The sequence below is a fragment of the Pecten maximus genome, chromosome 7, assembly GCF_902652985.1.
Source record: "Pecten maximus chromosome 7, xPecMax1.1, whole genome shotgun sequence".
Taxonomy (NCBI): domain Eukaryota; kingdom Metazoa; phylum Mollusca; class Bivalvia; order Pectinida; family Pectinidae; genus Pecten; species Pecten maximus.
The window spans coordinates 21,722,125-21,745,640 of record NC_047021.1 but is presented as its reverse complement, the minus strand read 5'-3'; the positions used below and the strand labels follow the sequence as shown (position 1 = coordinate 21,745,640).

The 23,516-nt window shown below is 42.2% G+C and overlaps 1 protein-coding gene across 1 annotated transcript; it reads left to right on the top strand.

Annotated features, from left to right (window-relative positions):
• Window positions 1–1,868: 1,868 nt before the first annotated feature.
• On the top strand, window positions 1,869–22,685 carry LOC117330439. The gene is made up of 5 exons (XM_033888720.1): window positions 1,869–2,095; window positions 2,518–2,744; window positions 14,490–14,658; window positions 21,583–21,732; window positions 22,111–22,685. Exons 1-4 carry the CDS (start codon window positions 2,029–2,031, stop codon window positions 21,690–21,692), a joined length of 573 nt encoding a protein of 190 aa, XP_033744611.1. The 5' UTR covers window positions 1,869–2,028; the 3' UTR covers window positions 21,693–21,732; window positions 22,111–22,685.
• The last annotated feature ends 831 nt before the right edge of the window (window positions 22,686–23,516 follow it).

The following is a 23,516-nucleotide window of genomic DNA, read 5'->3' as shown; positions in this document are numbered from 1 at the left end:
AATCACCATATACCCAGGTAATATACTCCACAGTAACGCTATACAATAAGGACAGTTGTCAATCACCATATACCCAGGTAATATACTCCACAGTAACACTATACAATAAGGACAGGTGTCAATCACCATATACCCAGGTAATATACTCCATAATAACGCTATACAATAAGGACACAGTTGTCAATCACCATATACCCAGGTAATATACTCCACAGTAACACTATACAATAAGGACACAGGTGTCAATCACCATATACCCAGGTAATATACTCCACAGTAACGCTATACAATAAGGACAGGTGTCAATCACCATATACCCAGGTAATATACTCCACAGTAACACTATACAATAAGGACACAGGTGTCAATCACCATATACCCAGGTAATATACTCCACAGTAACACTATACAATAAGGACAGGTGTCAATCACCATATACCCAGGTAATATACTCCACAGTAACACTATACAATAAGGACACAGTTGTCAATCACCATATACCCAGGTAATATACTCCACAGTAACACTATACAATAAGGACAGTTGTCAATCACCATATACCCAGGTAATATACTCCACAGTAACACTATACAATAAGGACAGGTGTCAATCACCATATACCCAGGTAATATACTCCACAGTAACACTATACAATAAGGACAAGGTGTCAATCACCGTATACCCAGGTAATATACTCCACAGTAACACTATACAATAAGGACAGGTGTCAATCACCATATACCCAGGTAATATACTCCACAGTAACACTATACAATAAGGACACAGGTGTCAATCACCATATACCCAGGTAATATACTCCACAGTAACACTATACAATAAGGACACAGTTGTCAATCACCATATACCCAGGTAATATACTCCACAGTAACACTATACAATAAGGACACAGGTGTCAATCACCATATACCCAGGTAATATACTCCACAGTAACACTATACAATAAGGACAGGTGTCAATCACCATATACCCAGGTAATATACTCCACAGTAACACTATACAATAAGGACACAGGTGTCAATCACCATATACCCAGGTAATATACTCCACAGTAACACTATACAATAAGGACAGGTGTCAATCACCATATACCCAGGTAATATACTCCACAGTAACACTATACAATAAGGACAGGTGTCAATCACCATATACCCAGGTAATATACTCCACAGTAACACTATACAATAAGGACAGTTGTCAATCACCATATACCCAGGTAATATACTCCACAGTAACACTATACAATAAGGACAGGTGTCAATCACCATATACCCAGGTAATATACTCCACAGTAACACTATACAATAAGGACAGGTGTCAATCACCATATACCCAGGTAATATACTCCACAGTAACACTATACAATAAGGACAGGTGTCAATCACCATATACCCAGGTAATATACTCCACAGTAACACTATACAATAAGGACAGTTGTCAATCACCATATACCCAGGTAATATACTCCACAGTAACACTATACAATAAGGACACAGGTGTCAATCACCATATACCCAGGTAATATACTCCACAGTAACACTATACAATTACGACACAGGTGTCAATCACCATATACCCAGGTAATATACTCCACAGTAACACTATACAATAAGGACAGTTGTCAATCACCATATACCCAGGTAATATACTCCACAGTAACACTATACAATAAGGACAGGTGTCAATCACCATATACCCAGGTAATATACTTCACTATAACGTTATACAATAAGGACAGGTATTGTTTATCACACATTCTGTGACGTTTAAGCTAACTGATAGATTATCAGGGGTTGTGTTTATTTAGACTAAATGATAACATTCGGTCACTTTTATGTAAAGTTGGGTGACCGATGGCACACTTAATGTAAGTTTATGTGGTGTTTCTTCCGCACTGTCTTCCAGAGACGATACATTGTGTATATGTTGTGCTGGTCAGTCCATTATAATTTCGTGTTTTTATAGCTGATATTGATCATTTGTAGATTTAGGTACACGTGAGCTTTAACGATGGATCATTGGTCAGTGATGCTTATTGCTGTTCTCGCTGGGACTGTAACGGCCTCCACTAACACCTGTATGTATATTTGATAAAGAGGAACATGCTCGATTGGTAGATTTATAACATTTGTTATAATATATTTGACACATATGGTATGTGTTATGTACATTATTGTTTATGTTCAAATTAAGTACATCAGTTTTGCCGACCGAATTATTGTCATCTGCTATAACATATTTGCCACATGTGGTGTTTTGCACATTATTGTATATTTTCAAAGTATCCAGTGTACAACTTTTATTTTTGTCTAAATTATTTTCATTTGTGTAAATATATTTCCCATGATTACATACAATATATTTGCCACATTTAGTACTTTGTGAATCTTCTGGGTATACTGTTTACCTTTTGCCTGCTTCTTGGTGCTATACACATGTGTATGACAGCGTAAGACTTCAACTTTACTTATATTTGATTTTTTGTTGTTGTTGTTACAGTTCAATTCAGATACAACTGTGGATTCCTGGTTCATACCCTGCTTAAGAATGAGGTAGCTTTGGTGAGATTTAGTGGCCTCAGACTTCCGGAATCACACTGTAGCATTGGGTTCCGGGGGAGTCATAACGAGACCACTGTATGTGTGGTCAGCCAACCTCCTTTCACCCTGAGTTTGACAGGACCGACACTCATCCTGTCACAGGGAAGTGACCACGTCCACAGAAAGGCGAGTAGCATGCAACAATTCTACTTTATATACATCCGTCAAATTTCGACTGACGTGGTGTAGAATACCGACTGTGTTGGTCCGCCTGTACGCCTGTCCGTCGTAAATTGGTTAAAGTTTTTGACAAGTTTAAAAAAAAAAATTGTTCCTGTCTAAGACGGAAATTTTCGGAAGCGAGAGTATGGTGTTACTTTTCCATTGGCGACTGCGGCGGCGTTTTCGTCAACATTTCACTTCAAAGTTTTGTTTTTAGATCGGCTGGTCAGAAAATTTAGGACCAGCGTTAATCAAACGAGATCTAAATAGATGTCGACACGTAGTTAGATCTCGAGACACTCTTCATAGTTAGATCTCGACACATTCACCATAGTTAGATCTCGACACACAAACCATAGTTAGATCTCGACACACTCGTCATAGTTATAAGATCTCGACACATTCGTTATATGAGATTTCGACACACTCACCATACTTAGATCTCGACACGCTCACCATAGTTAGATCTTGACACACTCACCATAGTTAGATCTCGATACACTCACCATAGTTAGATCTCGACACACTCACCATAGTTAGATCTCGACACACTCACCATAGTTAGATCTTGACACACTCACTATAGTTAGATCTCGACACACTCACCATAGTTAGATCTCGACATACTCACGATAGTTAGATCTCAACACACTCACCATAGTTAGATCTCGACACACTCACCATACTTAGATCTCGACATACTCACCATAGTTAGATCTCGACACACTCACCATAGTTAGATCTCGACACACTCACCATACTTAGATCTCGACATACTCACCATAGTTAGATCTCGACACACTCGTCATAGTTAGATCTCGGCACACTCGTCATAGGTAGATCTCGACACACTCACCATAGTTAGATCTCGGCACACTAGTCATAGTTAGATCTTGACACACTCGTCATAGGTAGATCTCGACATACTCACCATAGTTAGATCTCGACACACTCGTCATAATTAGATCTCGGCACACTCGTCATAGTTAGATCTCGACATACTCACCATAGTTAGATCTCGACATACTCACCATAGTTAGATCTCGACACACTCGTCATAGTTAGATCTCGACGAACTCACCATAGTTAGATCTCGACACACTCGTCATAGTTAGATCTCGACACACTCACCATAGTTAGATCTCGACACACTCACCATAGTTAGATCTCGACATACTCACCATAGTTAGATCTCGACACACTCATCATAGTTAGATCTCGACATACTCGTCATAGTTAGATCTCGACATATTCACCATAGTTAGATCTCGACACACTCATCATAGTTAGATCTCGACACACTCGTCATAGTTAGATCTCGACACACTCACCATAGTTAGATCTCGACACACTCACCATAGTTAGATCTCGACACACTCATCATAGTTATATCTCGACACACTCATCATAGTTAGATCTCGACACACCCGTCATAGTTAGATCTCGACACACTCACCATAGTTAGATCTCGACACACTCGTCATAGTTAGATCTCGACACACTCACCATAGTTAGATGTCGACACACTCGTCATAGTTAGATCTCGACGAACTCACCATAATTAGATCTCGACACACTCACCATAGTTAGATCTCGACACACTCTTCATAGTTAGATCTCGACACACTCGTCATAGTTAGATCTCGACGCACTCACCGTAGTTAGATCTCGACACACTCACCATGGTTAGATCTCGACACATTCACCATAGTTAGATCTCGACACACTCACCATAGTTAGATCTGGACACACTTACCCTAGTTAGATCTCGACACACTCGTCATAGTTAGATCTTGACATACTCGTCATAGGTAGATCTCGACATACTCACCATAGTTAGATCTCGACATACTCACCATAGTTAGATCTCGACACACTCGTCATAGTTAGATCTCGACGAACTCACCATAGTTAGATCTCGACACACTCGTCATAGTTAGATCTCGACACACTCACCATAGTTAGATCTCGACACACTCACCATAGTTAGATCTCGACATACTCACCATAGTTAGATCTCGACACACTCATCATAGTTAGATCTCGACATACTCGTCATAGTTAGATCTCGACATATTCACCATAGTTAGATCTCGACACACTCATCATAGTTAGATCTCGACACACTCGTCATAGTTAGATCTCGACACACTCACCATAGTTAGATCTCGACACACTCACCATAGTTAGATATCGACACACTCATCATAGTTATATCTCGACACACTCATCATAGTTAGATCTCGACACACCCGTCATAGTTAGATCTCGACACACTCACCATAGTTAGATCTCGACACACTCGTCATAGTTAGATCTCGACACACTCACCATAGTTAGATGTCGACACACTCGTCATAGTTAGATCTCGACGAACTCACCATAATTAGATCTCGACACACTCACCATAGTTAGATCTCGACACACTCTTCATAGTTAGATCTCGACACACTCGTCATAGTTAGATCTCGACGCACTCACCGTAGTTAGATCTCGACACACTCACCATGGTTAGATCTCGACACATTCACCATAGTTAGATCTCGACACACTCACCATAGTTAGATCTGGACACACTTACCCTAGTTAGATCTCGACACACTCGTCATAGTTAGATCTTGACATACTCGTCATAGATATATCTCGACACACTCACCATAGTTAGATCTCGACACACTCGTCATAGTTAGATTTCGACACATTCACCATTTTAAGATCTCAATACACTCAACATAGTAAGATCTCGATACACTCACCATACAATGTAGTTAGATCTCGACACACTCGTCATAGTTAGATCTCAACACACTTGTCATAGTTAGATCTCGACACACTCGTCATAGTTAGATCTCGACATACTCACCATAGTTAGATCTCGAGACACTCGTCATAGTTAGATCTCGACACACTCACCATAGTTAGATCTCGACACATTCACCATAGTTAGATCTCGACACACTCACCATAGTTAGATCTTGACACACTCGTCATAGTTAGATCTCGACACACTCACCATAGTTAGATCTCGACACATTCACCATAGTTGGATCTCGACACACTCGTCATAGTTAGATCTCGACACACTCGTCATAGTTAGATCTCGACACATTCACCATAGTTAGATCTGTACACACTCAACATAGTACGATCTCGACACACTCACCATAGTTAGATCTTGACACACTCTTCATAGTTAGATCTTGACACACTCGTCATAGTTAGATCTCGACACACTCACCATAGTTAGATCTCGACACACTCGTCATAGTTAGATCTCGACACACTCGTCATAGTTAGATCTCGACACATTCACTATAGTTAGATCTTGACACACTCAACATAGTAAGATCTCGAAACACTCACCATAGTTAGATCTTGACACACTCACCATAGTTAGATCTCGACACACTCATCATGGTTAGATCTCGACACACCCGTCATAGTTAGATCTCGACACACTCACCATAGTTAGATCTCGAGACACTCGTCATAGTTAGATCTCGACACACTCACCATAGTTAGATCTCGACACATTCACCATAGTTAGATCTCGACACACTCACCATAGTTAGATCTTGACACACTCGATATAGTTAGATCTCGACACACTCACCATAGTTAGATCTCGACACATTCACCATAGTTGGATCTCGACACACTCGTCATAGTTAGATCTCGACACACTCGTCATAGTTAGATCTCGACACATTCACCATTGTTAGATCTGTACACACTCAACATAGTACGATCTCGACACACTCACCATAGTTAGATCTTGACACACTCTTCATAGTTAGATCTTGACACACTCACCATAGTTAGATCTCGACACACTCATCATGGTTAGATCTCGACACACCCGTCATAGTTAGATCTCGACACACTCACCATAGTTAGATCTCGACACACTCGTCAGAGTTAGATCGCGACACACTCACCATAGTTAGATCTCGACACACTCTTCATAGTTAGATCTTGACACACTTTTCATAGCTAGATCTCGACACATTCACCATAGTTAGATCTCGACACACTCGTCATAGTTAGATCTCGACACACTCGTCATAGTTAGATCTCGACACATTCACCATAGTTAGATCTCGACACATTCACCATAGTTAGATCTCGACACACTCTTCATAGTTAGATCTTGACACACTCGTCATAGTTAGATCTCGACACACTCATCATAGTTAGATCTCGACGCACTCAGCATAATTAGATCTCGACACACTCACCATAGTTAGATGTCGACACACTCACCATAGTTAGATCTCGACACACTCGTCATAGTTAGATCTCGACACACTCATCATAGTTAGATCTCGACCCACTCACCATAGTTAGATCTCGACACACTCGTCATAGTTAGATCGCGACACACTCACCATAGTTAGATCTCGACACACTCTTCATAGTTAGATCTCGACACATTCACCATAGTTAGATCTCGACACACTCGTCATAGTTAGATCTCGACAAACTCACCATAGTTAGATCTTGACACACTCTTCATAGTTAGATCTTGACACACTTTTCATAGCTAGATCTCGACACATTCACCATAGTTAGATCTCGACACACTCGTCATAGTTAGATCTCGACACACTCGTCATAGTTAGATCTCGACACATTCACCATAGTTAGATCTCGACACATTCACCATAGTTAGATCTCGACATAATCTTCATAGTTTGGTCTCGACACACTCACCATAGTTATATCTCGACACAGTCGTCATAGTTAGATCTCGACACACTCGTCATAGTTAGATCTCGACACACTCCTCATAGTTAGATCTCGACACACTCATCATAGTTAGATCTCGACACACTCATCATAGTTAGATGTCGACACACTCGTCATAGTTAGATCTCGACGAACTCACCATAATTAGATCTCGACACACTCACCATAGTTAGATCTCGACACACTCTTCATAGTTAGATCTCGACACACTCATCATAGTTAGATCTCGACCCACTCACCATAGTCAGATCTCGACACACTCACCATAATTAGATCTCGACGCACTTACCATAGTTAGATCTCGACACACTCACCATAGTTAGATCTCGAAACACTCACCATAGTTAGATCTCGACACACTCACCATAGGTAGATATCGACACACTCACCATAGTTAGATCTTGACACACTCATCATAGTTAGATCTCAACACACTCACCATAGTTAGATCTCGACACACTCGTCATAGTTAGATCTCGACATACTCTTCATAGTTAGATCTCGACACATTCGGCATAGTTAGATCTCGACACACTCACCATAGTTAGATCTCGACACACTCATCTTAGTTAGATCTCGACACATTCGGCATAGTTAGATCTCGACACACTCACCATAGTTAGATCTCGACACACTCACCTTAGTTAGATCTCGACACACTCATCATAGTTAGATCTCGACACACTCACCATAGGTAGATATCGACACACTCACCATAGTTAGATCTCGACACACTCGTCATAGTTAGATCTCGACACACTCACCATAGTTAGATCTCGACATACTCTTCATAGTTAGATCTCGACACACTCACCATAGTTAGATCTCGACACACTCGTCATAGTTATAATATCTCGACATATTCACCATAGTTAGATCTGGACATACTCTTCATAGTTAGATCTCGACACACTCTTCATAGTTAGATCTCGACACACTCTTCATAGTTAGATCCCGACACAATCGTCATAGTTATAAGATCTCGACACATTCGGCATAGTTAGATCTCGACACACTCATCATAGTTAGATCTCGACACACTCACCATAGTTAGATCTCGACACACTCACCTTAGTTAGATCTCGACACACTCGTCATAGTTAGATCTCGACACACTCTTCATAGTTAGATCTCGACACATTCGTCATAGTTATAAGATCTTGACACATTCGTCATAGTTAGATCTCGACACACTCGTCATAGTTAGATCTCGACACACTCACCATAGTCAGATCTCGACTCACTCGTCATAGTTTGATCTCCACACACTCACCATATGTAGATCTCGACACACTCACCATAGTTAGATCTCGATACACTCGTCATAGTTAGATCTCGACACACTCACCATAGTTAGATCTCGACACACTCGTCATAGTTAGATCTCGGCACATTCACCATGGTTAGATCTCGACACACTCACCATAGTTAGATCTCGACACACTTACCCTAGTTAGATCTCGACACACTTACCCTAGTTAGATCTCGACACACTCACCATAGTTAGATCTCGCACACTCACCTTAGTTAGATCTCGACACACTCATCATAGTAAGATCTCGACACACTCACCATAGGTAGATATCGACACACTCACCATAGTTAGATCTCGACACACTCGTCATAGTTAGATCTCGACACACTCACCATAGTTAGATCTCGACATACTCTTCATAGTTAGATCTCGACACACTCACCATAGTTAGATCTCGACACACTCGTCATAGTTATAATATCTCGACATATTCACCATAGTTAGATCTCGACATACTCTTCATAGTTAGATCTCGACACACTCACCATAGTTAGATCTCGACACACTCTTCATAGTTAGATCTCGACACACTCACCATAGTTAGATCTCGACATACTCTTCATAGTTAGATCTCGACACACTCACCATAGTTAGATCTCGACACACTCGTCATAGTTATAATATCTCGACATATTCACCATAGTTAGATCTCGACATACTCTTCATAGTTAGATCTCGACACACTCTTCATAGTTAGATCTCGACACACTCTTCATAGTTAGATCTCGACACACTCACCATAGTTATATCTCGACACACTCGTCATAGTTAGATCTCGACACACTCGTCATAGTTAGATCTCGACACACTCGTCATAGTTAGATCTCGACACACTCATCATAGTTAGATCTCGACACACTCATCATAGTTAGATCTCGACGCACTCAGCATAATTAGATCTCGACACACTCACCATAGTTAGATGTCGACACACTCACCATAGTTAGATCTCGACACACTCGTCATAGTTAGATCTCGACACACTCATCATAGTTAGATCTCGACCCACTCACCATAGTCAGATCTCGACACACTCATCATAATTAGATCTCGACGCACTTACCATAGTTAGATCTCGACACACTCACCATAGTTAGATCTCGAAACACTCACCATAGTTAGATTTCGACACACTCACCATAGGTAGATCTCGACACACTCACCATAGTTAGATCTTGACACACTCATCATAGTTAGATCTCAACACACTCACCATAGTTAGATCTCGACACACTCGTCATAGTTAGATCTCGACATACTCTTCATAGTTAGATCTCGACACATTCGGCATAGTTAGATCTCGACACACTCACCATAGTTAGATCTCGACACACTCATCTTAGTTAGATCTCGACACATTCGGCATAGTTAGATCTCGACACACTCACCATAGTTAGATCTCGACACACTCACCTTAGTTAGATCTCGACACACTCATCATAGTTAGATCTCGACACACTCACCATAGGTAGATATCGACACACTCACCATAGTTAGATCTCGACATACTCTTCATAGTTAGATCTCGACACACTCACCATAGTTAGATCTCGATACACTCGTCATAGTTATAATATCTCGACATATTCAGCATAGTTAGATCTCGACATACTCTTCATAGTTAGATCTCGACACACTCTTCATAGTTAGATCTCGACACACTCTTCATAGTTAGATCTCGACACAATCGTCATAGATATAAGATCTCGACACATTCGGCATAGTTAGATCTCGACACACTCATCATAGTTAGATCTCGACACACTCACCATAGTTAGATCTCGACACACTCACCTTAGTTAGATCTCGACACATTCGTCATAGTTATAAGATCTCGACACATTCGTCATAGTTAGATCTCGACACACTCGTCATAGTTAGATCTCGACACACTCACCATAGTCAGATCTCGACTCACTCGTCATAGTTAGATCTCCACACACTCACCATATGTAGATCTCGACACACTCACCATAGTTAGATCTCGATACACTCGTCATAGTTAGATCTCGACACACTCACCATAGTTAGATCTCGACACACTCGTCATAGTTAGATCTCGGCACATTCACCATGGTTAGATCTCGACACACTCACCATAGTTAGATCTCGACACACTTACCCTAGTTAGATCTCGACACACTTACCCTAGTTAGATCTCGACACACTCACCATAGTTAGATCTCGCACACTCACCTTAGTTAGATCTCGACGCACTCATCATAGTAAGATCTCGACACACTCACCATAGGTAGATATCGACACACTCACCATAGTTAGATCTCGACACACTCGTCATAGTTAGATCTCGACACACTCACCATAGTTAAATCTCGACATACTCTTCATAGTTAGATCTCGACACACTCACCATAGTTAGATCTCGACACACTCACCATAGTTAGATCTCGACAAACTCACCACAGTTAGATCTCGACACATTCACCATAGTTAGATCTCGACACACTCTTCATAGTTAGATCTCGACACACTCTTCATAGTTAGATCTCGACACAATCGTCATAGTTATAAGATCTTGACACATTCGGCATAGTTAGATCTCGACACACTCATCATAGTTAGATCTCGACACACTCACAATAGTTAGATCTCGACACACTCACCTTAGTTAGATCTCGACACACTCGTCATAGTTAGATCTCGACACACTCTTCATAGTTAGATCTCGACACATTCGTCATAGTTATAAGATCTCGACACATTCGTCATAGTTAGATCTCGACACACTCGTCATAGTTAGATCTCGACACACTCACCATAGTTAGATCTCGACACACTCACCATAGTTAGATCTCGACACACTCACCTTAGTTAGATCTCGACACACTCGTCATAGTTAGATCTCGACACACTCTTCATAGTTAGATCTCGACACACTCACCATAGTTATAAGATCTCGACACACTCGTCATAGTTAGATCTCGACACACTCACCATAGTCAGATCTCGACTCACCCGTCATAGTTAGATCTCCACACACTCACCATATGTAGATCTCGACACACTCACCATAGTTAGATCTCGATACACTCGTCATAGTTAGATCTCGGCACACTCACCATAGTTAAATCTCGACACACTTACCCTAGTTAGATCTCGACACACTTGCCCTAGTTAGATCTCGACACACTCACCATAGTTAGATCTCGACACACTCACCATAGTTAGTTCTCGACACACTCACCATAGTTAGATCTTGAAACACTCTTCATAGTTAGATCTCGACACACTCACCATAGTTATAAGATCTCGACACACTCACCATAGTTAGATCTCGACACACTCTTCATAGTTAGATCTCGACACACTCACCATAGTTATAAGATCTCGACACATTCACCATAGTTAGATCTCGACACACTCACCACAGTTAGATCTCGACACATTCACCACAGTTACATCTCGACACATTCACCATAGTTAGATCTCGACAAATTCACCATAGTTAGATCTCGACACACTCACCATAGCTAGATCTCGACACACTCATCATAGTTAGATCTCGACACACTCACCATAGTTAGATATCGACACACTTACCCTAGTTAGATCTCGACACACTCACCATAGTTATAAGATCTCGACACATTCGTCATAGTTAGATCTCGACACATTCGTCATAGTTAGTTCTCGACACACTCGTCATAGTTAGATCTCGACACACTCACCATAGTTAGATCTCGACACACTCACCATAGTTAGATCTCGACACACTCACCATAGTTAGATCTCGACACACTCGTCATAGTTAGATCTCGACACACTCACCTTAGTTAAATCTCGACACACTCGTCATGGTTAGATCTCGACACACTCTTCATAGTTAGATCTCGACACATTCGTCATAGTTATAAGATCTCGACACATTCGTCATAGTTAGATCTTGACACACTCGTCATAGTTAGATCTCGACACACTCACCATAGTTAGATCTCGACACACTCACCATAGTTAGATCTCGACACACTCACCATAGTTAGATCTCGACACACTCACCATAGTTATAAGATCTCGACACACTCACCATAGTTAGATCTCGACACATTCACCTTAGTTAGATCTCGACACACTCGTCATAGTTAGATCTCGACACACTCTTCATAATTAGATCTCGACACATTCGTCATAGTTAGATCTCGACACACTCACCATAGTCAGATCTCGACTCACTCGTCATAGTTAGATCTCCACACACTCACCATATGTAGATCTCGACACACTCACCATAGTTAGATCTCGATACACTCGTCATAGTTAGATCTCGACACACTCACCATAGTTAGATCTCGATACACTCGTCATAGTTAGATCTCGACACACTCACCATAGTTAGATCTCGACACACTCGTCATAGTTAGATCTCGGCACATTCACCATGGTTGGATCTCGACACACTCACCATAGTTAGATCTCGACACACTTACCCTAGTTAGATATCGACACACTTACCCTAGTTAGATCTCGACACACTCACCATAGTTAGATCTCGACACACTCACCATAGTTAGTTCTCGACACACTCACCATAGTTAGATCTTGAAACACTCTTCATAGTTAGATCTCGACATACTCACCATGGTTACAAGATCTCGACACACTCACCATAGTTAGATCTCGACACACTCATCATAGTTAGATCTCGACACACTTACCCTAGTTCTTGACACCCTTGCCCTAGTTAGATCTCGACACACTCACCATTTCCAAAATATATGGTTTGATGTTCTAGTGACTCTGGTAAAAAGGGTGCTGGGAAACTTGACTTTAAAATTTTGCAATAACTCAGTTTCTCAGAAAGTAGCGGTGTTATCATAACCAAACCTGTCATATCGCTATATTTTTTATGGCGAACATATCAATCATGTAGATAACTTGAATTTTATTTATTCATTAATTTGTGTTTTTAGCTCACCTGATCCGAAGGACCAACGTGAGCTTATGCCATACCATGGCGTTCTACGTCCGTCGTCCGTCCGTCCGTCGTCCGTCCGTGAACAATTGATTTGTTAACCGCTGATTGGAATTAAACAAAATAACAGTGAAAGCATCTTTAGGTGGTTGACATCCAAAAGTGTATTAGTGCTTGGGTTGACTTCACAGGAACCTAAGAGTCGGGGCCAAAAAGGGTCAGTCTGGCTATATTGATATAACCGACTTCTTCTCTGAAACTAAGCAATGGATATCGCTCATATTTGACTGGTAGCATCTCTTTTGGGGGTAGGGATTTTAAATTGTACAAATCGCGGTACTGACCTCTCAGGAGCCTGAGGGGTGGGGCAAATGTACAAATGGTGGGGCTGAACCCTGAAACTAAGCAATGGATATCAAAATTGGTGGGGTTTGAGGTACATGTACATTTCATAGATGACAGTTAATGAGGTACATTTAATGATGTTTAGATTTTGATTACCTTTACTTCCATTAGGATTTTCACATTTACCATTAACAACGAGGATGACGTAGCTGAATAATACTGTATTGTTAACCCGAGTTCTACCAGCCTTTGATGCATTATATATGACGTCAAATTTAAACATCAGCGCATGGTTTAACCAAATCATTTAAACTATGAATTCATGTTGCTACACAATGGTATAGAATGTCATAAAAACTGTGTGTTTCAGACCTACAGCTCCTTGTCAATCGTCTCTCCTTCGCGTTACTGTACGTCAGGTGGACGGTACCTGAACATCGCATTAGATAACGGCAACAGCGGGTCATCCACGTCACGCGACCGAGGATACTTTGCATTAAAGGTTACTGCGAATTACCCCTCGCCTTCTAGGCCTAGTGGTGAGTAACCCTCTTCTCTTAGTGTGGCGAGTTACTATTAAGAGTCATCCCTCTTCTCTTAGTGTGGCGAATTACTATTAAGAGTCATCCCCGTTCTCTTAGTGTGGCGAGTTACTATTAAGAGTCATCCCCCTTTTCTTAATGTGGCGAGTTAATATTAAGAGTCATCCCCCTTCTCTTAGTTTGGTGAGTTACTATTAAGAGTCATTCCTCTTCTCTTAGTTTGGTGAGTTACTATTAAGAGTCATTCCTCTTCTCCTAGTTTGGTGAGTTACTATTAAGAGTCATCTCTCGTCTCCTAGTGTGGCGAGTTACTATTAAGAGTCATTCCTCTTCTCTTAGTGTGGCGAGTTACTATTAAGAGTCATTCCTCTTCTCTTAGTGTGGCGAGTTACTATTAAGAGTCATCCCCCTTTTCTTAATGTGGCGAGTTAATATTAAGAGTCATCCCCCTTCTCTTAGTTTGGTGAGTTACTATTAAGAGTCATTCCTCTTCTCTTAGTTTGGTGAGTTACTATTAAGAGTCATCTCTCGTCTCCTAGTGTGGCGAGTTACTATTAAGAGTCATTCCTCTTCTCTTAGTGTGGCGAGTTACTATTAAGAGTCATTCCTCTTCTCTTAGGTGTGGCGAGTTACTATTAAGAGGCAATCCCCTTTTCTTAAGTGGCGAAGTTAATATGTAAGAGTCATCCCCCTTCTCTTAGTTTGGTGAGTTACTATGAAGAGTCATTCCTGCTTCATCTTAGTTGGTGAGTTACTAGTAAGAGTCATTCCTCTTCGGCCTAGTTGGGTGAGTTTACTAATTGAAGAGTCATCTCTCGTCTCCTAGTGTGGCGAGTTACTATTAAGAGTCATTCCTCTTCTCCTAGTTTGGTGAGTTACTATTAAGAGTCATTCCTCTTCTCCTAGTTTGGTGAGTTACTATTAAGAGTCATCTCTCGTCTCCTAGTGTGGCGAGTTACTATTAAGAGTCATTCCTCTTCTCCTAGATGTGCGAGTTACTAATTAGAAGTCATTCCTCTTCTCTTAGTGTTGGCTAGTTACTAATTAAGGAGTCATCCCCTTCTCTTATGTGGCGAGTTACTTTACTATTAAGAAGTCATCCTCGTCTCCTAGTGGTGATCGCTATATACTAGTAGTACTCATTCGTCTCCTAGTCGTGAGTTACTATATAGAGTAGTCCCCTCGTCTCCTTTGTAAAGTTGTTATACAGTACCCATCCTCGTCTCCTAGCGGTGAGTTACTACATACAGTACCCAACCTCGTCTCCTAGCGGTGAGTTACTACATACAGTACCCATCCTCGTCTCCTAGCGGTGAGTTACTCCATACAGTACCCATCCTCGTCTCCTAGCGGTGAGTTACTACATACAGTACCCATCCTCGTCTCCTAGCGGTGAGTTACTACATACAGTACCCATCCTCGTCTCCTAGCGGTGAGTTACTACATACAGTACCCATTCCTCGTCTCCTAGCGGTGAGTTACTACATACAGTACCCATCCTCGTCTCCTAGCGGTGAGTTACTACATACAGTACCCATCCTCGTCTCCTAGCGGTGAGTTACTACATACAGTACCCATCCTCGTCTCTTAGCGGTGTGTTACTACATACAGTACCCATCCTCGTCTCCTAGCGGTGAGTTACTACATACAGTACCCATCCTCGTCTCCTAGCGGTGAGTTACTACATACAGTACCCATCCTCGTCTCCTAGCGGTGAGTTACTACATACAGTACCCATCCTCGTCTCCTAGCGGTGAGTTACTACATACAGTACCCATCCTCGTCTCCTAGCGGTGAGTTACTACATACAGTACCCATCCTCGTCTCCTAGCGGTGAGTTACTACATACAGTACCCATCCTCGTCTCCTAGCGGTGAGTTACTACATACAGTACCCATCCTCGTCTCCTAGCGGTGAGTTACTACATACAGTACCCATCCTCGTCTCCTAGCGGTGAGTTACTACATACAGTACCCATCCTCGTCTCCTAGCGGTGAGTTACTACATACAGTACCCATCCTCGTCTCCTAGCGGTGAGTTACTACATACAGTACCCATCCTCGTCTCCTAGCGGTGAGTTACTACATACAGTACCCATCCTTGTCTCCTAGCGGTGAGTTACTACATACAGTACCCATCCTCGTCTCCTAGCGGTGAGTTACTATATACAGTACCCATCCTCGTCTCCTAGCGGTGAGTTACTACATACAGTACCCATCCTCGTCTCCTAGCGGTGAGTTACTACATACAGTACCCATCCTCGTCTCCTAGCGGTGAGTTACTACATACAGTACCCATCCTCGTCTCCTAGCGGTGAGTTACTACATACAGTACCCATCCTCGTCTCCTAGCGGTTAGTTACTACATACAGTACCCATCCTCGTCTCCTAGCGGTGAGTTACTACATACAGTACCCATCCTCGTCTCCTAGCGGTGAGTTACTACATACAGTACCCATCCTCGTCTCCTAGCGGTGAGTTACTACATACAGTACCCATCCTCGTCTCCTAGCGGTGAGTTACTACATACAGTACCCATCCTCGTCTCCTAGCGTGCGTTACTACATACAGTACCCATCCTCGTCTCCTAGCGGTGAGTTACTACATACAGTACCCATCCTTGTCTCCTAGCGGTGAGTTACTACATACAGTACCCATCTTCGTCTCCTAGCGATGAGTTACTACATACAGTACCCAACCTCGTCTCCTAGCGGTGAGTTACTACATACAGTACCCATCCTTGTCTCCTAGCGGTGAGTTACTACATACAGTACCCATCCTCGTCTCCTAGCGGTGAGTTACTATATACAGTACCCATCCTTGTCTCCTAGCGGTGAGTTACTACACACAGTACCCATCCTTGTATCCTAGTGGTGAGTTACTACATACAGTACCCATCCTCTTCTCCTAGCGGTGAGTTACTACATACAGTACCCATCCTCTTCTCCTAGCGGTGAGTTACTACATACAGTACCCATCCTCGTCTCCTAGCGGTGAGTTACTACATACAGTACCCATCCTCGTCTCCTAGCGGTGAGTTACTACATACAGTACCCATCCTCTTCTCCTAGCGGTGAGTTACTACATACAGTACCCATCTTCGTCTCCTAGCGATGAGTTACTACATACAGTACCCATCCTCGTCTCCTAGCGGTGAGTTACTACATACAGTACCCATCCTCGTCTCCTAGCGGTGAGTTACTACATACAGTACCCATCCTCGTCTCCTAGCGGTGAGTTACTACATACAGTACCCATCCTCGTCTCCTAGCGGTGAGTTACTACATACAGTACCCATCCTCGTCTCCTAGCGGTGAGTTACTACATACAGTACCCAGTCCTCGTCTCCTAGCGGTTAGTTACTACATACAGTACCCATCCTCGTCTCCTAGCGGTGAGTTACTACATACAGTACCCATCCTCGTCTCCTAGCGGTGAGTTACTACATACAGTACCCATCCTCGTCTCCTAGCGGTGAGTTACTACATACAGTACCCATCCTCGTCTCCTAGCGGTGAGTTACTACATACAGTACCCATCCTCGTCTCCTAGCGGTGAGTTACTACATACAGTACCCATCCTCGTCTCCTAGCGGTGAGTTACTACATACAGTACCCATCCTCGTCTCCTAGCGGTGAGTTACTACATACAGTACCCATCCTCGTCTCCTAGCGGTGAGTTACTACATACAGTACCCATCCTCGTCTCCTAGCGGTGAGTTACTACATACAGTACCCATCCTTGTCTCCTAGCGGTGAGTTACTACATACAGTACCCATCCTCGTCTCCTAGCGGTGAGTTACTACATACAGTACCCATCCTCGTCTCCTAGCGGTGAGTTACTACATACAGTACCCATCCTCGTCTCCTAGCGGTGAGTTACTACATACAGTACCCATCCTCGTCTCCTAGCGGTGAGTTACTACATACAGTACCCATCCTCGTCTCCTAGCGGTGAGTTACTACATACAGTACCCATCCTCGTCTCCTAGCGGTGAGTTACTACATACAGTACCCATCCTCGTCTCCTAGCGGTGAGTTACTACATACAGTACCCATCCTCGTCTCCTAGCGGTGAGTTACTACATACAGTACCCATCCTCGTCTCCTAGCGGTGAGTTACTACATACAGTACCCATCCTCGTCTCCTAGCGGTGAGTTACTCCATACAGTACCCATCCTCGTCTCCTAGCGGTGAGTTACTACATACAGTACCCATCCTCGTCTCCTAGCGGTGAGTTACTACATACAGTACCCATCCTTGTCTCCTAGCGGTGAGTTACTACATACAGTACCCATCCTCGTCTCCTAGCGGTGAGTTACTACATACAGTACCCAACCTCGTCTCCTAGCGGTGAGTTACTACATACAGTACCCAACCTCGTCTCCTAGCGGTGAGTTACTACATACAGTACCCATCCTCGTCTCCTAGCGGTGAGTTACTATATACAGTACCCATCCTTGTCTCCTAGCGGTGAGTTACTACACACAGTACCCATCCTCGTATCCTAGTGGTGAGTTACTACATACAGTACCCATCCTCTTCTCCTAGCGGTGAGTTACTACATACAGTACCCATCCTCGTCTCCTAGCGGTGAGTTACTACATACAGTACCCATCCTCGTTTCCTAGCGGTGAGTTACTACATACAGTACCCATCTCTCGTCTCCTAGTGTGGCGAGTTACTATTAAGAGTCATTCCTCTTCCCTAGTTTGGTGAGTTACTATTAAGAGTCATCCCTCTTCTCCTAGTGTGGCGAGTTACTATTAAGAGTCACCCCTCTTCTCTTAGTGTGGCGAGTTACTATTAAGAGTCACCCCCCTTCTCTTAGTGTGGCGAGTTACTATTAAGAGTCATCCCTCTTCTCTTAGTGTGGCGAGTTACTATTTAGAGTCATCCCTCTTCTCTTAGTGTGGCGAGTTACTATTAAGAGTCATCTCTCGTCTCCTAGTGGTGATCGCTATATACTAGTAGTACTCATTCGTCTCCTAGTCGTGAGTTACTATATAGAGTAGTCCCCTCGTCTCCTTTGTAAAGTTGTTATACAGTACCCATCCTCGTCTCCTAGCGGTGAGTTACTACATACAGTACCCAACCTCGTCTCCTAGCGGTGAGTTACTACATACAGTACCCATCCTCGTCTCCTAGCGGTGAGTTACTACATACAGTACCCATCCTCGTCTCCTAGCGGTGAGTTACTACATACAGTACCCATCCTCGTCTCCTAGCGGTGAGTTACTACATACAGTACCCATCCTCGTCTCCTAGCGGTGAGTTACTACATACAGTACCCATCCTCGTCTCCTAGCGGTGAGTTACTACATACAGTACCCATCCTCGTCTCCTAGCGGTGAGTTACTACATACAGTACCCATCCTCGTCTCCTAGCGGTGAGTTACTACATACAGTACCCATCCTCGTCTCCTAGCGGTGAGTTACTACATACAGTACCCATCCTCGTCTCCTAGCGGTGAGTTACTACATACAGTACCCATCCTCGTCTCCTAGCGGTGAGTTACTACATACAGTACCCATCCTCGTCTCCTAGCGGTGAGTTACTACATACAGTACCCATCCTCGTCTCCTAGCGGTGAGTTACTACATACAGTACCCATCCTCGTCTCCTAGCGGTGAGTTACTACATACAGTACCCATCCTCGTCTCCTAGCGGTGAGTTACTACATACAGTACCCATCCTTGTCTCCTAGCGGTGAGTTACTACATACAGTACCCATCCTCGTCTCCTAGCGGTGAGTTACTACATACAGTACCCAACCTCGTCTCCTAGCGGTGAGTTACTACATACAGTACCCATCCTTGTCTCCTAGTGGTGAGTTACTACATACAGTACCCATCCTTGTCTCCTAGCGGTGAGTTACTAGATACAGTACCCATCCTCGTCTCCTAGCGGTGAGTTACTACATACAATACCCATCCTCGTCTCCTAGCGGTGAGTTACTACATACAGTACCCATCCTCGTCTCCTAGCGGTGAGTTACTACATACAGTACCCATCCTCGTCTCCTAGCGGTGAGTTACTACATACAGTACCCATCCTCGTCTCCTAGCGGTGAGTTACTACATACAGTACCCATCCTTGTCTCCTAGCTAATTTTGAGGAATTTACTGCCTCCTTCAAAATAACCAAGCTGCAAATTATTTTTGATATTGTGCATAAAACCTGTTTAGTTAGAGGCACGCGCAAGTGGTTTAAAATGGACGAGTGTGACATATTTCACTTCACAACGGTCGAATATGTTAAACATAATTTTCAAACCATTCCTAAATAGCTTAGTCCGTGTAATGATATTTGTTTTGTTAGTAGCAAATTGAGATAACGGGTTGTCCTGTTCCAACGTTCAAGTCTTCAATGTGTTCAAACCACAAGCAATTCCGTCTGTATTAGTAGCTATATTTAGTCAACCGAGATTTACAAATTAAAGTCCTTGGCTGCTTTCATGTTAGTGACGACTGAATGTGTAAAATATTTTACAACTTTGTACGTTGAGATGTGGATTTTGTTACTATAGTTGCTTCAAGTTTCATTATCATTCTTTAACTTGAAAAAAAAAACCCATAAGAAAGTACATTGTATTACAAAATTCAGGAAGGTTCCTTAACTTTTCCCCCTTAAATTCTGTAATTGCTTTCCTATAGAAATTTCAAAGTTAGGTAATTACGTACATACATATACTTTTTAAGTACCGAAAGTTAAAAAAAACGCTGATGAAACCGGGATAAGATATCGATAATGATTAGTATCACCTAATGAGTCTGGACATTATCTCCCAACATTGGATTATGTCAGATATGTACCGCTACTGAGATTAACATTAAAACCTCATTAGTGTGATATTGACAGGTAGACAAGTGTCACCATCAATAGCAGAGGCGTGTTTGATCTATTTTTGTATACTCCAGATGGCCTGCCAGTCGTCGTTATTGTCGCACCAGTTGCTGGGAGCGTGGTTTTCATCGCTATGGTGATCATCTTTTTTGTAATGTACCGTAGAAGAATGAGAGTCAATTAAATCTCAGGGACGTAGCTTGTTAATTTGGATCCTCCATCAGGTATGTGTAGCTCGGCCAAAGCATCTTTTACCATTCTATATGAAATAGTTTTTGATATTTTATTGACCAGTGACAATGATAGAGAAACAATGTGGCTATTAATTACTATTTAATTACAAGTGTTGTGGTTAGTACAATCAAAGAGTACTTAAGGGATAGGGAAAAGTGGCCTTTATTTAAAGGTTCCTATTCAATGAAATCTGTTACACTGGGTACAATAACACGTGACCGTTATCGACAGGTTTCTGTCGTGTAGAACCGGTCTTTATGACAGGTTCGACTGTCCTTCGGCTTTATTAAACCAGGTTTCAATACACCTTAGCAGATCTGTATGCTATTTCAGTACTCACTAATGTTGAACTGTATTGTATGTTGTAGATAACAGTATTCCAAGCACCCTCGGAATAAACAGGCGGGATTATTATATCGGTTACTACAGCTTAATGACAGTATATACACGAAAGCAGTATTAAATATTGCCACGTAGTTACTTTTTAATTATGTATGACATATAATTATTAGCCTGTGTATAGATACGTGTGTTTATGTGAGTGAACGAGTGTCTTTATTTATTGTCGTGTTCATGTGCACGTGCCGCTCTCCAGGTGAGGCGATCTATATTTAGCCGTCACACCTGGCTATAGCGTGTGTGTGGGTCGGAATGTCTTGTCACGAGAGAGAGATGTCAATCTATGTAGTCGAGATGTCTTGTGTTCTTTAACGTAATAGTGTGAAGTCGAGTCGTAACATGCGTAATAGTGTGAGGTCAAGTCGTCACAGAGTTTTCTTTGTAAATCGTTTGCCTTTTCAGCAGACTGAGCCTGTTCGTTGTGATGAATGGACGTGGTTTTGACACTCTGTTTTATCATAGCTCATGTCTTATCCTATTGCGCCCATGCTTATGACATTGTACTCGTTCATGTTTTACTGAATACACATTATTTTAAGTAACACACAGGCCTTTGAGTCGTTATTCCGATATACAACTATTCGTCCCGTGAAACATAGCCACTGGCCGAGTCCAATTCAATATGTTGACAACAGCATTTGTCACAATATGTATACTGAACTACCACCCTCGTTTGTACTCGTTAGTCCTGTCTGTACTTCCGCCGTGACACCAATAAACATCAATATTATATTATGTGTTTACTGGTACCAGGACCGCCGTGACACCAATAAACATCAATATTATATTATGTGTTTACTGGTACCCGGATCCGCCGTGACACCAATAAACATCAATATTATATTATGTATTTACTGGTACCCGGATCCGCCGTGACACCAATAAACATCAATATTATATTATGTGTTTACTGGTACCCGGATCAGCCGTGACACCAATAAACATCAATATTATATTATGTGTTTACTGGTACCCGCATCAGCCGTGACACCAATAAACATCAATATTATATTATGTGTTTACTGGTACCCGCATCAGCCGTGACACCAATAAACATCAATATTATATTATGTGTTTACTGGTACCCGGATCATTCGTGACACCAATAAACATCAATATTATATTATGTGTTTACTGGTACCCGGATCCGCCGTGACACCAATAAACATCAATATTATATTATGTGTTTACTGGTACCCGGATCCGCCGTGACACCAATAAACATCAATATTATATTATGTGTTTACTGGTACCCGGATCAGCCGTGACACCAATAAACATCAATATTATATTATGTGTTTACTGGTACCCGGATCAGCCGTGACACCAATAAACATCAATATTATATTATGTGTTTACTGGTACCCGGATCCGC

What these genes read in the sequence shown, in the direction of transcription:
- LOC117330439 (XM_033888720.1), top strand. Translation starts at nt 2,029, where the DNA reads ATGGATCATTGGTCAGTGATGCTTATTGCTGTTCTCGCTGGGACTGTA. An exon ending in GTGACCACGTCCACAGAAAG is followed by an intron (nt 2,745 to 14,489) that starts GCGAGTAGCATG and finishes TGTGTGTTTCAG; the next exon opens with ACCTACAGCTCCTTGTCAAT. An exon ending in CTCGCCTTCTAGGCCTAGTG is followed by an intron (nt 14,659 to 21,582) that starts GTGAGTAACCCT and finishes TGTATACTCCAG; the next exon opens with ATGGCCTGCCAGTCGTCGTT.